General features: G+C 37.8%; 1 protein-coding gene across 6 annotated transcripts in view; it reads right to left on the minus strand.

Moving 5' to 3' along the window:
* Nucleotides 1-14,396, minus strand: part of SMAP1 (small ArfGAP 1) — a 187,459-nt gene that overhangs the window by 68,780 nt on the left and 104,283 nt on the right. For 4 of the 6 annotated variants that reach the window (XM_008263098.4, XM_002714529.5, XM_070073896.1 and 1 more), the window contains 2 exons: nucleotides 6,634-6,709; nucleotides 214-294 (listed from right to left, as the gene is read on the minus strand). In XM_008263098.4, coding sequence (XP_008261320.3) covers nucleotides 214-294; nucleotides 6,634-6,709 — 157 coding nt within the window. The remainder of the gene's footprint in view (nucleotides 1-213; nucleotides 295-6,633; nucleotides 6,710-14,396) is intronic. The other 2 variants (XM_008263099.4, XM_002714530.5) reach the window with 1 other exon arrangement.

Below are 14,396 nucleotides of genomic sequence, written 5' to 3' on the forward strand. Positions count from 1 at the left end.
ATTCAGCCTAGCCCACTGTCAGCTGTCGGGGCATTCAGAAAATGAATCAGCCAACTGAAGACATCTCTGCCTCTGTTTTTCAATGAACATAAATAAATCACTTTTAAAACATGTAACAATCATTACAGCACTCTGAAATTATAGCACATTGCAAAAGGAAGTTCATTTACCACTGAGTGCTACAAAATGCAGCCAGCTAAAACACTACCATACCTCCAGTTTGTTTTTCTCAGCAGCAGTTTGCAGAGAAGGAGAGGACACCAAAGGCTGAAGAGGAGCATCAGAGGAGGAAATCTGTGGAATGCAGGTGGAAAAATAAGGAGAAAAGAACAAAAAGAAAGGAATCAGAACTAACAGGCACAGGAAAGAAACAAACACCTGCGTATCTCTGAGTTATAGAAGCACTTAGATATATGTTAACAAAGGAAAACAATGTATCAAGAGGAAAGCACTGCTTTCCTAAAATTTCTGTGTGAAATATCTGAAAGGATTTTGTATAGAATATTGTATTATTTAACATAGGTTTCATTAGGGTACAAAATTTTAAAAGTATTTAGATAAGAATTTACCAAACTATTTGAAAAATAACCAAGCTTCTCTTGATAATTTCTTCCTACTTAATGTAATTACTGAAATACTGATGCTCGGAAGCATACAGACATCTCGCATAAAGACATCTCACCTGAGCAACTAAGGACAAGCAACTAAGTTTTCATTTTTATTTATAACTTTTAAGAATGAAAAATAAAAACAGAGCTAAAAAAGTGAATTAAAATTTTAATAAATTATTTTAAGAAAGCCAAAAAAACTGAGAGGAAAAAAAGAACAGATTAATGTAGTTTACCAGCTGAGCAGCTTACAATAAAGCAATTTATATACCTCCTCAAAGATCAGCATGCAAACACCATTTCCAGTGCTATACTTGCTGAATTATCACAAAGCATTATGAGACAGTTACATATGCAGCAGTTACACATGCAGCAGAGACCGTTATATATGCAGCAGAGGCAATTTATGTACAAAAAATGGGTTTCTTCTGAAAGCTTTCTCACGTATCTTCCTACCCAATTTCTACATGCGTAGTTGATCACTTTAATGGAAGCATTATCTTCCTGCTCTCTTTACTGCAAAAATATAACTGAAATATGTTTACAAAATGTGTAGATCTTTGAAACCATAAAACTGACATCTCTGTATTGCCTTACCATGTCAATGGTGCCTATGAGGAATTTTAAAAAGAGATGGCACAGTTACAGATTGGTCATAATGAAATGTCAAAATAACACTGCAAGGTAATAAGTCCTTCAATTTGCTTGTTACATTAGTTACAAGAGTAATTCTTAAATCATAACACAAGACTATATACTGTAGAGTTTTTTTCCCTTGCACATTGCTCTAATTGTGTAAATTAGCTATTAATAATTACTAATGACAGTTACACATATAAGAAAATACACACATTACAAAGAAATTCAGGGTCATTCTTTCAGGGTCAAAACTATGCCTTATACCTTGGCTTAAAGCTGATTAGTCCTATTGGATATTTACTTGCTAGAAATCTATTTTATGTAGAAAGGAAAAAATTAAAAAGCTACAAAATCACTTCAGAAGATGATAATCTGTAATAAGGATCACATTGTTCCAACTCTGTAGAAGCAGAACATAAAAATATAAATTGGAAATAGGAGCATTTAGAGTATGTCAAGGATTACTAAAGACTTGCTAGATATGGGAACTCCCTTCATCACCATGCTTCCTATTGTGATTCACTGTTGGTTAAGTAAGCTAGTGCAGACAGGTCAGATTTGAACAGTAAGTGTGTTTCAAACTTTCCCTACCACTCATTGAATTAAGGGACAACCAGAAAGGGCAGACTCATTCTGTATCCCGTGGTGGGCAAAATTCCAAGATAACCATGAAAATGCCCATCCTCTAGGTGTATACACACTAATGATGCCTTCCCCTTGACTATAGGCAGTTCTATGAATACAATGGATGGCACTCCCTGTGTCAGGTTATTAAATGGCAAAGCAGAAGGAATTGTGCAGAAATAATTAAGATCCTAAATCATTGATGATGAATTAATCTAAAGATTATCCTGAACTGGTCTAACCTAATCAGGTAAGTCCTTAAAAGACAGTAGTCCCTTACTGAAAAAAGAGATCTGAACTGTGAGAGAAATGCTTTGAGGTGATGGGATTATCCAGCAAATGCCCAACAGTAGCCCTTAGGAATTGACAGCGGGTGCCAGCTGGCATTTGCCAAGAACATGGGACCTCAGTCATTCATACAGCAATAAGGAAATGAATACTGACAATAACTGTGAACTTGAAAGAAGATTCTGAACCTCAGGGAGGACCACAGTTTTGGACAACCCTGATTTTGGCCTACTAAAATCCTGATCAGAAAACTTACTTATGCCCACATTCCTGACATAAAGAAATGTAAGAGAGTAAATCTGTATTGTTGTAAGACATTAAATTTCTGTAACTTGTTAAATGGTTACTAAAATTAATATAATAACTATCCGTTAGTCAAAAAAGTGCCAAATTCTGAACAGTCAGGCTTTCAAGTCCTCCACAAAACCCCATCTTGCGTTTCGAGACTTGCCCCCTCATACTGCATTTATTCTCTTCTCCTCATTTACACACCTGAAAGTCCTCTTTCTCACTCACCTCATGGTCCACTCACCAAATCTCAAACACCAAATGACACACTTGAACTTTTCTTCCACCTCATCTCATTTTAGAACTGATGTCATAAAGTGTTCCATCAGCATAAGATGTCTTTTCTGTATTTTCAACCTCTTCTTCTTGCATATCAGTGTATTTCCTTTTGGCTGAAATCTTACTTCTCTATTAAGGATCATTTCAAACATATATCCTGTAAGAGTTGTAGTAGAAAATACTGCTACCTGAATTCTGTGTTCCCTCAGCATTTTCTGTTTTAACAATTACCATAATCTACCTTAGAATACAATTCATTTTACATGTACATTGTATTGCTAAATGTTTGAGAGTAAGCTATTTTTGGATAAAAGTTTTTTCAATTTCAGTGCTTTGCACATGGCATATATTTAGTAATGTTTGTTGCATAACTAAATGAATAAATGGAGTTGAAAATCCAAGGGGACTTCAACAGCAGTCTCTGTCACTCCTTACCTAAGCTCAAAATAAGAGGCTAACACACACCTTGGGATGAAGGGAAGAAAGTATTTACAGTTAATACAAGGGGCCGGCGCTGTGGCGCAGTGGGTTAACGCCCTGGCCTGAAGCGCTGGCATCCCATATGGACACCGGTTCTAGTCCTGGCTGCTCCTCTTCCAATCCAGCTCTCTGCTATGGCCTGGGAAAGCAGTAGTAGATGACCCAAGTCCTTGGGCCCCTGCACCCGCATGGGAGACCTGGAAGAAGCTCCTGGCTCCTGACTTTAGAACAGTGCAGTTCCCACCGTTGCGGCCAACTGAGGAGTGAACCATTGGATGGAAGACCTCTCTCTCTCTGCCTCTCCTCTCTCTGTGTAATTCTTTCAAATAAATAAATAAATCTTTTAAAAAAAATAAATTAAAAAAAAACAGTTAATACAAATAAACACAAAGTATCCAGCACCATACACTTTAGAGTATACAAAAAGAGAAATACCTAAAATACCTCTTTTTCTGTTTGAGACTACCAACCAGTGAAAATTCTTTCCAATACAAAAGCACTTATACTTAGAACATAGTTTCCTTTGTTTCTGCCTTTATCTAAACTTTGCTTTTCCCCTTTAAGCCTCTTCTCATAATTTATGTTTACAGTAACACACCATAATCAAGATTATAAAGTCTATACCACTAATTCCTTCCATGAAAACAATACATATAAGCCTCTGTTTTCTCAGAATTACGATGTTTATATGACCAGACACCATACTTAAGAATAGCTTGCTGAAGCCAATCTACACAACTGTAAATAAATCCATAAGAATGGCAGAGGTTCTATCCTATCCCATCTCACACTCTTTATGATGCATTCTGATGAGACCTAGTTTAGATACACATTAAACAACCTGGGGGGCAGGCATTTGGCCTACTGGTTAAGATGCCCTCATCCTGTATTATTAGACTGCTTGGATTCAATAGCCACATATGGCTCTTGTTTCCAGCTTCCTGCTAATGTAGACCTAGGAAGCAGCTGATGACAACTCAAGTGAGTTCCTGACTGAGCTCCTAGCTACCACTTTCAGCCTGGCCCAGACCCATTGTAGGCATTTGGGGAGTGAACCAGGGAGTGGGAGCTCTCTCTGTCAATCTTCTTCTGTCTCTCTTTCTAAGTCTCTTGCAGGGGGGCAGCGTGCAGACATGGGCAGCATGGAAGGCAGTGAGACATATTTCAGAAAATTAGCAAAAAGTCCTTGCCATTGTTTTCTGTTCTTTATTGCTTTGTGTCTTGTTACTGTATTTGAAACTTTCATATCATAGAGGACAAGAAATGTGTGCTGTTTTTTGTTTGAAAAAGATTCAAAAACCACTGCTTTACACAGAGAGAAAGGTTCTATCTTTAGGTCCTTCCTGCAATGCCGCTGTTGAAAATTAGAAAATTAAGGGCAGCAACATATACTGCTAAAAAATGACATCTGAAACAAGAGGAGACAAACTAAAAAATCAGACCAAAAAATACAAAATCCACAGCAGTTAGTGTCATTTAATATGAGGGTAACAGTCACTTGAATCTTATTTAACAGCCACTCGAGACATCTCTATCAGAATACAACTAGTTTTCAAACTATTTCTCTTTAGATATTCAATAAGTGATTTAATACTCCTTAAATACCTTAGATACAAGTTCCTTATATTTTGCCTCATACTGTGTTAACTTTAAATCTGGTCTTATCTCTACTATGATAAAGCTCTATCTATTACTGAAGACAAAACACTGGATATAAATATATAATGTAATTCTCATTATCATAGTTACTTGCACAGTAACCAACATAAAAAAGGAAAAATACTCTGAACTTCCCTACAATATAAACTCATTTTCTTCAATCATTATTTTGCTTAGAAAGGGATAGGTGGGATATATTTTCCCTTGAGTAAATGTGATTTACATCTTTGATTTTTCCAAATTTTAATTTCATTAGTAACATAAACCCAACAGTATACAACCCATGCCGTGAAATTTTTATTCTCAAGTGTATAAAAACTGGACTAACTGTAGAACAAATGCCTCCATAAACATCACTACTATTCACCAAACATTAACACTGTTCTCTCCATAGACATATACACACTCTTACATATATCCACACACAACACATACAACCCACAGCTGCCAGATTTCCCTAAATCATCTGAAGACTAGTTACATGCATCGCTACATTTAATCTTTAAATATTTTATTCCATCACATATCCATGAATGAAGAAATTCTCCTAATACACTATTATCAAATCAAGCTCGATAATAACATTTGTCACAGTTGTCATTCAAAGATAAAACTGTTTTCCTGTATTTTACTACATAAAAATAACTTTCAAATTATTGCCAAGGAAAAAAAATCTACAAATACAAATATAACAGAACAACAATAAATATTTAGGATTTTAAAAAGAATAATAAATATAAGGTAGTATGTTTTATAAAATATACTAAATTATTTAACATTTCATATGAAAATATGCTACTTATACTTTAAAGTACTATTACTTCCTCGCTCTACAATGCTTAAATTAACCTTAAATTTATGGATATTTTAAAATATAATGTTCAACAAATTGTTAATTTTTATCAGTCTTTCGTATTTCATTTCATACTCACTGTACTGCAGATCAAACTACTCAGAGGGATCTCTTCATTCCAAAATATACACTAATGATAATTTAAAACTTTTTAAACAAGTTTTTTCCATGGTCAAAGACAACGCACTGAAATATTACTTTGTTAAGATTTGAATGTTTTAGTATATTGTCTCTCCATATGGACTTACAGGAAAACCCAGTTTGCATGCAAAAGGAGATGAAACTATATATATTGTCTTCTAAGTTCCTTGAGATATGACTTCAACCAGAAGATTAACCGATTTATAGCTTGTTTATTAATCTAGGAATCAAAGGCCAAGAAATGATTTCAATAATAAAGGCAATTAGCCTTAAACTATAATTAAGTGGGATAGAAACATTTAGTCGGGAAAAAAAATAGCTGATATATTTGATTATTACAATAAGTTCTCAACTAAAATGCTTGATAATAACCAGCTCAAATGCCATGTTTTAATATATTCCTAGGCTGCTACTCAGCAAATTCATCAAAGCCTTCAGGGAAAATAGAACTGCCTGTTTTCTTTTTGCTGCATTTTCAGAATCTAGCAAATAATCATCTCTCCTTTTTACATTTAGTCACTTTATCTTCTTTAAATTTCAGAAAGTTAATTAAGTGCCACATATGTAATTATCAGATTCATTTAGAATATGCTCCTCTCTGAACTGGGAGTTCTGCTTTGCAAGAGCAACATTTCATGACCAAAGAATTTTTTGTATTCAAATATTTAAACATATGTAACTAGCACTTTTTACAACAAACAATTGGGTTGTATTGAACGTTAAAAGTTTTAAACCCATTCAAAAACATCAATTGATGATAAAGATTTTACTTACATTTGTAACAGCTATAGCATTTTTATCGTAGTATTTCTTCTTTTCATATTTATCTCGGATGAAAAATTCCACCGCTCTGAAAACAAGTAACTTAAGGAAAAGTATGAGTGTGGTAACAATGGCCACTTGTCTTTATTTACTCCTTTCCACAAAGTCTAGATTCCAAATTTAAATGTCCTGCTCCCCAACCTATTACATTCCTTAGCACTAATTCTTCAACTAAATTCTGTATCCCATTTTTCTTTCTCCCGAAGTCTACCTCTTTCCTATTTACTTATTTATCAAAAACCACCCAACCTAATTCTAGAAAGAAAAGTAACTGACCACAATTCTTAATTCTTCCACTACTATCACCCTCATTAGCAAACTCTAAATTCAAGTTCATTCTGGGTTTTCAGTATTAAGTATTAAAAAAAGTATTAAGGAAACTAACATCTGTGCAGTATCCACAATGTATAAGACCCTGTGTGCTATATGTTTTACATATTCTGCTTCCTCTAATTTCTCTCATAAACCAGTGATATAAAAAATTATTTTTACGTCATAAAGAATTAGAAAAATTAAATAACTGTGATTCCAGGGGGGTGAACCAATGGAAGGAAGACCTTTCTGTCTCTCTCTCTCTCACTAACTCTGCCTGTAAAAAAAGAAAAAAGAAAAAGTAACTGTGATTCCAATCACTGTATTATTCTCTATCATTCATGCTGTCTCTTAGTGTGTCATATAGGATTCCTTGTATATTAGAATACAGGCCAATTTTTTCCTTGCAAGGTTGAAGAACAGAGAAAGAAGGCAGTAAGTTAAAACTGCTGGTGCTGTGGCTCACTAGGCTAATCCTTTGCCTGTGGCGCTGGTACCCCGGGTTCTAGTCCTGGTTGGGGCGCCGGTTCTGTCCCGGTTGCTCCTCTTCCAGTCCAGCTCTCTGCTGTGGCCCAGGAGTACAGTGGAGGATGGCCCAAGTCCTTGGGCCCTGCACCCGCATGGAAGACCAGGAGGAAGCACCTGGCTCCTGGCGTAGCGCCAGCCGTAGCAGCCATTTCAGGGGGTGAACCAATGGAAAAAGGAAGACCTTTCTCTCTCTCTCTCTCTAACTCTGCCTGTCAAAAAAAAAAAAAAAAAGTTAAAACCAAGGTTTCTACATATTATAAGAAATGTTTTCAAAAATTACACAAGTAAACAATTTTTTAAAATGACATGAGATCAAATTGATATGTTGCTACAACTGTTTTACAAAGACATAATAAAATACATTATTGGGGCTGGTGCAGCTGTTGGCGCAGCGGGTTAATGCCATGGCTTGAAGCACCGTCATCTCATATGGGCGCTGGTTTGAGACCCGGCTGCTCCAATTCCAATTCAGCTCTCTGCTATAGCCTGGGAAAGCAGTGGAAGATGGCCCAAGTCCTTGGGCCCCTGCACCTGTGTGAGATACCAGGAAGAAGCTCCCAGCTCCTGGCTTCAGATCAGCACCGCTCCGGCCGTTGCAGCCAATTGGGGAGTGAACCAGTGGATGGAAGACCTCTCTTTCTCTGCCTCTCCTCTCTCTGTGTAACTCTGACTTGCAAATAAATAAATAAATCTTTAAAAATAAATAAAATACATTATTAAAACAGGAAAACTTTGATGCCAGAGCTGTAGTGTAGCTGGTAAAGCCACCAACTGCAGTGCCAGCATCCCACATGGACGCCAGTTCAAGACCCAGCTGTTCCACTTCAGATCCAACTCTCTGTTATGGCCTGGGAAAGCAATAGAAGATGGTGCAATGTGGGAAACCCAGAAGAAGCTCCTGGCTCCCCACTTCAGATGGGCCCAGCTCTGGCTACTGCGGCCTTTTGGAGAGTGAACCAGCAGATGGAAGATCTCTCTCTCTCTCTCTCTCTGCCTCTGCCTCTCAGTAACTCTGCCTTTCAAAAAAAATAAATTAAAAAAAAAAAAAAAACAATCATTACATGCCATAAAATTAGTTTTTTAAATTTCACGGGATTCATCCAAAGGACTGTGGTCTAGGACACATGCTAAGTCCTTGGTTGTTCTCAGCTTCCTTTTTTGTTTTTTAAAATATCCCTGTATTTATTTGAAAGGCAATGAGGCAGAGGATGAGTGAAAGGAGGGGCAAAGGAGAGGGCAGAGCAGAACAGAGTTCAAGAGATCTTCCATCTACTAGTTCACTCCCAAAATGGACACTACAGCCAGGCCTGCACCAGGCCCAACCAGAAGCCAGGAACCCCATCCTGGTCTCCCACATGGCAGGAGCCCAAGTACTAGGGTCATGTTCAGCTGAAATGGAAGCAGAGCAGTTGGGGCTTGAACTGGCAATTAGTGTTGAAGACACTGCCTAACTTACTGTACCACAATGCCAGTCCTGTGTTCTCAATTCCTGCATGCCTCATAGAGCAAGAATGTCCTCACACTTTTTTTTTTAAATAAGATCCCACATGCAAGTCAATGTTTCATTGTTAGTTTGACCTTAAAGAACTAAAGTACAATTGGTGTAGATGTTCATTACCTAGAACTGCCTATGTGACTCCAAAGCAGCCACAGAAACTACATTAATGAGTTAGCATGGCTGCATTCTAATTTAATTTACAAAAACAGGTAGTGGGTTCAAAGAACCGTAGCTACTGCCTCCTGAATTTTATTCAATGTTAGAGGGCAAAGAACTGCCAAGATGGATTTATAAGAGGACACATTTATCAGTAAACAGTTACCATAGAAAACATATAGGACTGTCTTAAATTTTTTTCAACTTTTAAAAATTTTACCTAAAGTATAAAAACTTCACATGATTTATATTATACAAATTTAGAAACATACTGATTCTTCCCACTCTACCCTCCCTCCTGCCCATGCAACTCTTGAGTATATACTTGAAAGAACTGAAGACAGGTTTTCAAGTAAAAATTTGTGGAATGAAATCATAGTAGTACTATTCATAATAGCTCAAAGATAGAAATGCTCAAATATTGATCAACAAAATGTGGAATATCTGCACAACATAAAAATTTCAACTATACAAAGGAATGGAGGACTCATGTTTGTTACAACATGGAGAACTTCAAAGCTCTATTCTAAGTGAAATAAAACAGACACAAGAAGCTAATATATTCTTTCAATTACATGAAAAATCCAGAACAGGCAAATCTATAGAGAAAGAAAGGAAAATTAATGGTTACTGCGCCATAGTTTCATTACCTTTAAAATGGGAATAATACTAATAATTCATAGGATTACTGTAATACATAAATTAGTATATGTGAAGAACTAAGAGCAATGCATCATAAATTGTGAATGCTATGTAACTTTTTGCTCTTATTAATATAAAGCTATTCTAATAGGCTAACTTTTTTTTCATCAAGTTGTATTTATTTACTTCAGAGGCAGAGTTACAGACAGATAAAGGAAGAGACAGAGAGAGGTCTATCATTCACTGGTTCACTCCCCAAATGACTGCAACAGGCTGGAGGTGGGCCAATCCGAAGCAAGGAGCCAGCAGCTTCCTCCAGGTCTCCCATTCGGATGCAGGGGCCCAAGCACGCATACATCTTCTACATGTTCCTAGGCCACCAACAGGGAGCTAAGAGTGGAAGTGGAATAGGCAAGAGTCAAACAGATGTCGATATGGGATGTCAGCACTGCAGGTGAATGCTTAACCTACTTGGCCATGGCACCAGCCCTGACAGGCAAACCTTTTAAAAGATAGGGACTGTGGTAGGGAGGGGAACTACTTAGCAACCATTGTTATGGGTTAAAATGCCCTGCATTATCATTAAGCTCATACAGGTAAATAAACAAGAAACAATAGAAGAATTAGTGAATTTGGAGACTAGAAAATATACATCTTTAACTGCCAGTCTCCAAATATCATTTGAGATGTAAGAATATAGTTATACTGATGTAGATCAATAATATGATTTTAAAAATTAGAAACAGCAATATTTTCAGACAATCAATGTAAAGATTCTATGAGGGTACTTCAGTTTGTGGAAAAACAGAATTAAAAGAAATTTTGGTGTAAAAATATTTTGAAATCCACACACAGTATTTTCATAATATGATTTTTCTAGTAACTTCCTGAAGACTCATTGTATTAATAACAATTCAAGTTTAAGTGGCTGATTTAGGATTTAGTACACAGACATCAAAATATCCTAGATTCTTCTCCATGCCTATAGTTAATAAAGCATCACTGTAGCAACCCTAATTTTCTCCAATGCCAAAACTAACAATTGGTACTCTATAGGCCCAGAAAAATTTTTAATTATTACATGCTTTATCTTTTAACATGTTGTTTACCTATTAAGATTTTCTTCCTTTTCTTTAAAGATACCATTTCAGAGACAATTAAATTAATATCTACTCCCAAAGAACAAAATCTTCCAGTTTCAAACACACACCACTGACAGGAGCAAAAACTTTGAAAAGCTCAAAGCAGAACTGCTGATTAGCTTCAGCACACAATAGATCGCATGGAACTGAAATAATTAAAGTTTTCAGATAAGACAAAAATACTAATAATGAAAAGCTTAATGTAAAGCTTTATCATTTGTCACCTACCAGCACGTGAGGCCTATAATTAACCACATCACATGAGAAATTACACTTTTCAGAGCAGCTTTTGCATGACTTTTATAAACTGTAAAGCTTTTAAAAAGCAATAATTCTTTTTTAGAATGCAATGAGATCCCATATTATATGATTTTTAACGCAATCTGGTTCTACTTGCCTCCACAGATAAGACAACTATATTTATATCTATAGAAGCATAGAGATGTTAAGCTTTTCAAAGAGCAATGACCTTTTTAACAACCAACGGGTGGGTGGGAGAGAGAGAAGGGGGGGGGGAGGGAAGATACTAGTTTTGTTACTAGCCTTCCTTATAAAACAACCAAATCACATAATTAAAAGAAGAAATGATAAAAGTACTATTGTAATAACTAAGGTAATTTTTAAGGTTACAGTATTATATGGGATATGGAGCATGCATGGGCTCATGGTCCAAGAGCTGTACTTGTATCAATTTATATTCTTAACTGTAGTAGTCTACCTAAGTTCAGGCAAAGTCCCTTTTCAAACTGCTCCCAGCAACCATTAGATTACCTTTTAGTGAAAAACGAAAGATTAACACCTATATGAATTTGATCATAATTTGTAAATGCTTTGAAAGCAGTAGTGTTATTTGTAAAAATCAAATAAGCATGCTTGAGCTAAGAACAGCATACATACACATAATCCAAACACGAATCACAGCAGCTACTGAGAGCTGAAATCTTCACCTAGATCTTGATTTAGTTACAAAGAGTGCCACACTATAAGCCTATATATAAAGGCCATCAAAACTCAAATGTGGTGACAATAATTTCACTGAGACGATCATTAAATAATTTCCAAGAGCCCTTAAATAGGAGGGAAAGTCTAGAAGCTTTCAGAAGATTCTTTTTATCTTTTTTTTAAAGCTTTGCTTTATTTATTTGAAATAAAGTGTTACAGAGAGAAGTAGAGACAGAGAAGTCTTCCATCTGCTGGTTCACTCCTCAAATGGCCACAATAGCCTGAGCTCAACAGAAAGGAAGCCAGTATCTAGGAGCTTCTTCCAGGTTTCCCAAATGGGGGCAGGAGCCCAAGCACTTGGGCCATCTTTTACTTCCTTCCCAGGACATAGCAGAGAGCTGGATCGGAAGTGGAGAAGCTAGGACTAGAACCAGTGCCCACATGGGATGCCGGTGCTGCAGGCCTGGGCTTCAACCCACCACACCACAAAGCTGGCCCCAGAAGACTTTTTTTTTTTTTTTTTTTTTTTTTTTGACAGGCAGAGTTAGTGAGAGACAGAGAGAAAGGTCTTCCTTTTTCCCATTGGTTTACCCCCCAAGTGGCCGCTACAGCTGGCGCGCTGCGGCCAGCGCTCTGCGCCAATCCGAAGCCAGGAGCCAGGTGCTTCCTCCTGGTCTCCCATTGCGGGTGCAGGGCCCAAGCACCTGGGCCATCCTCCACTGCACTCCTGGGCCACAGTAGAGAGCTGGACTGGAAGAGGAGCAACCGGGACAGAATCCGGCGCCCCAACCTGGATTAGAACCGGGGGTACCTGCGCCGTAGGCTGAGGATTTGCCTAGTGAGCCGCGGCGCCGGCCCCCAGAAGACTTTTAATAGATCTTTGGATACCCCACCCAGCCCCTACCTCCTCCCTCTGAAAAGAAGATTCGCTCTATCTCATGCAGCTATTTTGAAAGACATAAAAGGCAAATGCAGTACTTAGTATAAGGCAAACCCATATTATGCAAAAAGCTACTGTATCTATTATTTCCAGTATAATTATCTTCACTATGTCAAAGGTCAAAGATTTAGATACCAGACACCAATCAATTCACTATAAAAATCTTATCTTTCCAGGCCGGCGCCGCGGCTCACTAGGCTAATCCTCCGCCTAGCGGCGCCAGCACACCGGGTTCTAGTCCCGGTCGGGGCGCCGGATTCTGTCCCGGTTGCCCCTCTTCCAGGCCAGCTCTCTGCTGTGGCCAGGGAGTGCAGTGGAGGATGGCCCAGGTGCTTGGGCCCTGCACCCCATGGGAGACCAGGAAAAGCACCTGGCTCCTGGCTCCTGCCATCGGATCAGCGCGGTGCGCTGGCCGCAGCGCACCGGCCGTGGCAGCCATTGGAGGGTGAACCAACAGCAAAGGAAGACCTTTCTCTCTGTCTCTCTCTCTCACTGTCCACTCTGCCTGTCAAAAAAAAAAAAACTTATCTTTCCTGAAAATTTTAGATATGAACCAAATATTTTTAAATGTATCAACCTCACTTTTATAAGGCTTATCATAAAATTGATGATAATTACTTAAGAAATGGTATGCCTACCAACTTATACAGAATAGTCCAGAGAAGAATTCAATACACAGAGATACAAAAGAAGCTATATACTGTCCTTCCTTCTCTGAATATCTTTCAGACTTATGTGAAAACAACCTGGAATCATAGTGACAAATAACTTGAAAGCAGCTTTTTTATGTAAGGTACTATATAGACAGTAAACCCAAAACGTTTTAGAACCTCAAATAAATTAGCCTGCAATATCCAAGAGAAGCCAAAACCAAAACAAGAAACAATCCAACCCCTCCACATACACAAAAACTTTCATAAAAGCATTCTGCAATTTGAAGCTTTTTATCTATCTACTCAGGTTTGTGGGTTGGTAGCAAAAAGATGGAGAATAAATTAAAACAAGCAAGCAATTGGTAACAACCACTTAGGACTGGGGTGGGGAATCTCTTTTTCTGCCAAGGGTCATTTGGATATTTGTAACATTATTCATGGTTCATACAAAATTATCAACTTAAAGATTAGCCCACTGGGCCCAGTATTGTGGTATAGTGAGTTAAAGTGCTGCATGCAATGCTAGTATCCCATTTTAGTCTCTACTGCTCCCCTTCTGATCCAGCTCCCTGCTAATGTGCCTGGGAAAGCAACACAAGATGGCCCAAGTAGTTGGGCCCCTGCCACCCACATGAGAGACCCAGATGAAACTCCTGGCTTAGGCTCAGCCTGGCCCAGCCCTGGCCGTTGCTGACACCTGGGCAGTGAACCAGCACATGGAAGACCTCTCACTGTGTCTCTTCTTTCCTCACTCTCTATAACTCAACCATTCAAATAAATAAATAATCCTTTTAAAAAATTAGCCTGCTATAAATTTATTCAATTTTGAGTACCACTGGCAGTCGCCTTGGCAGGGCCAGACCAAATGATTTTACAGACCCTGTACAACCCATGGGTCAGAT

Source organism: Oryctolagus cuniculus, chromosome 5 (assembly GCF_964237555.1).
Source record: "Oryctolagus cuniculus chromosome 5, mOryCun1.1, whole genome shotgun sequence".
NCBI classification, from domain to species: Eukaryota; Metazoa; Chordata; class Mammalia; order Lagomorpha; family Leporidae; genus Oryctolagus; species Oryctolagus cuniculus.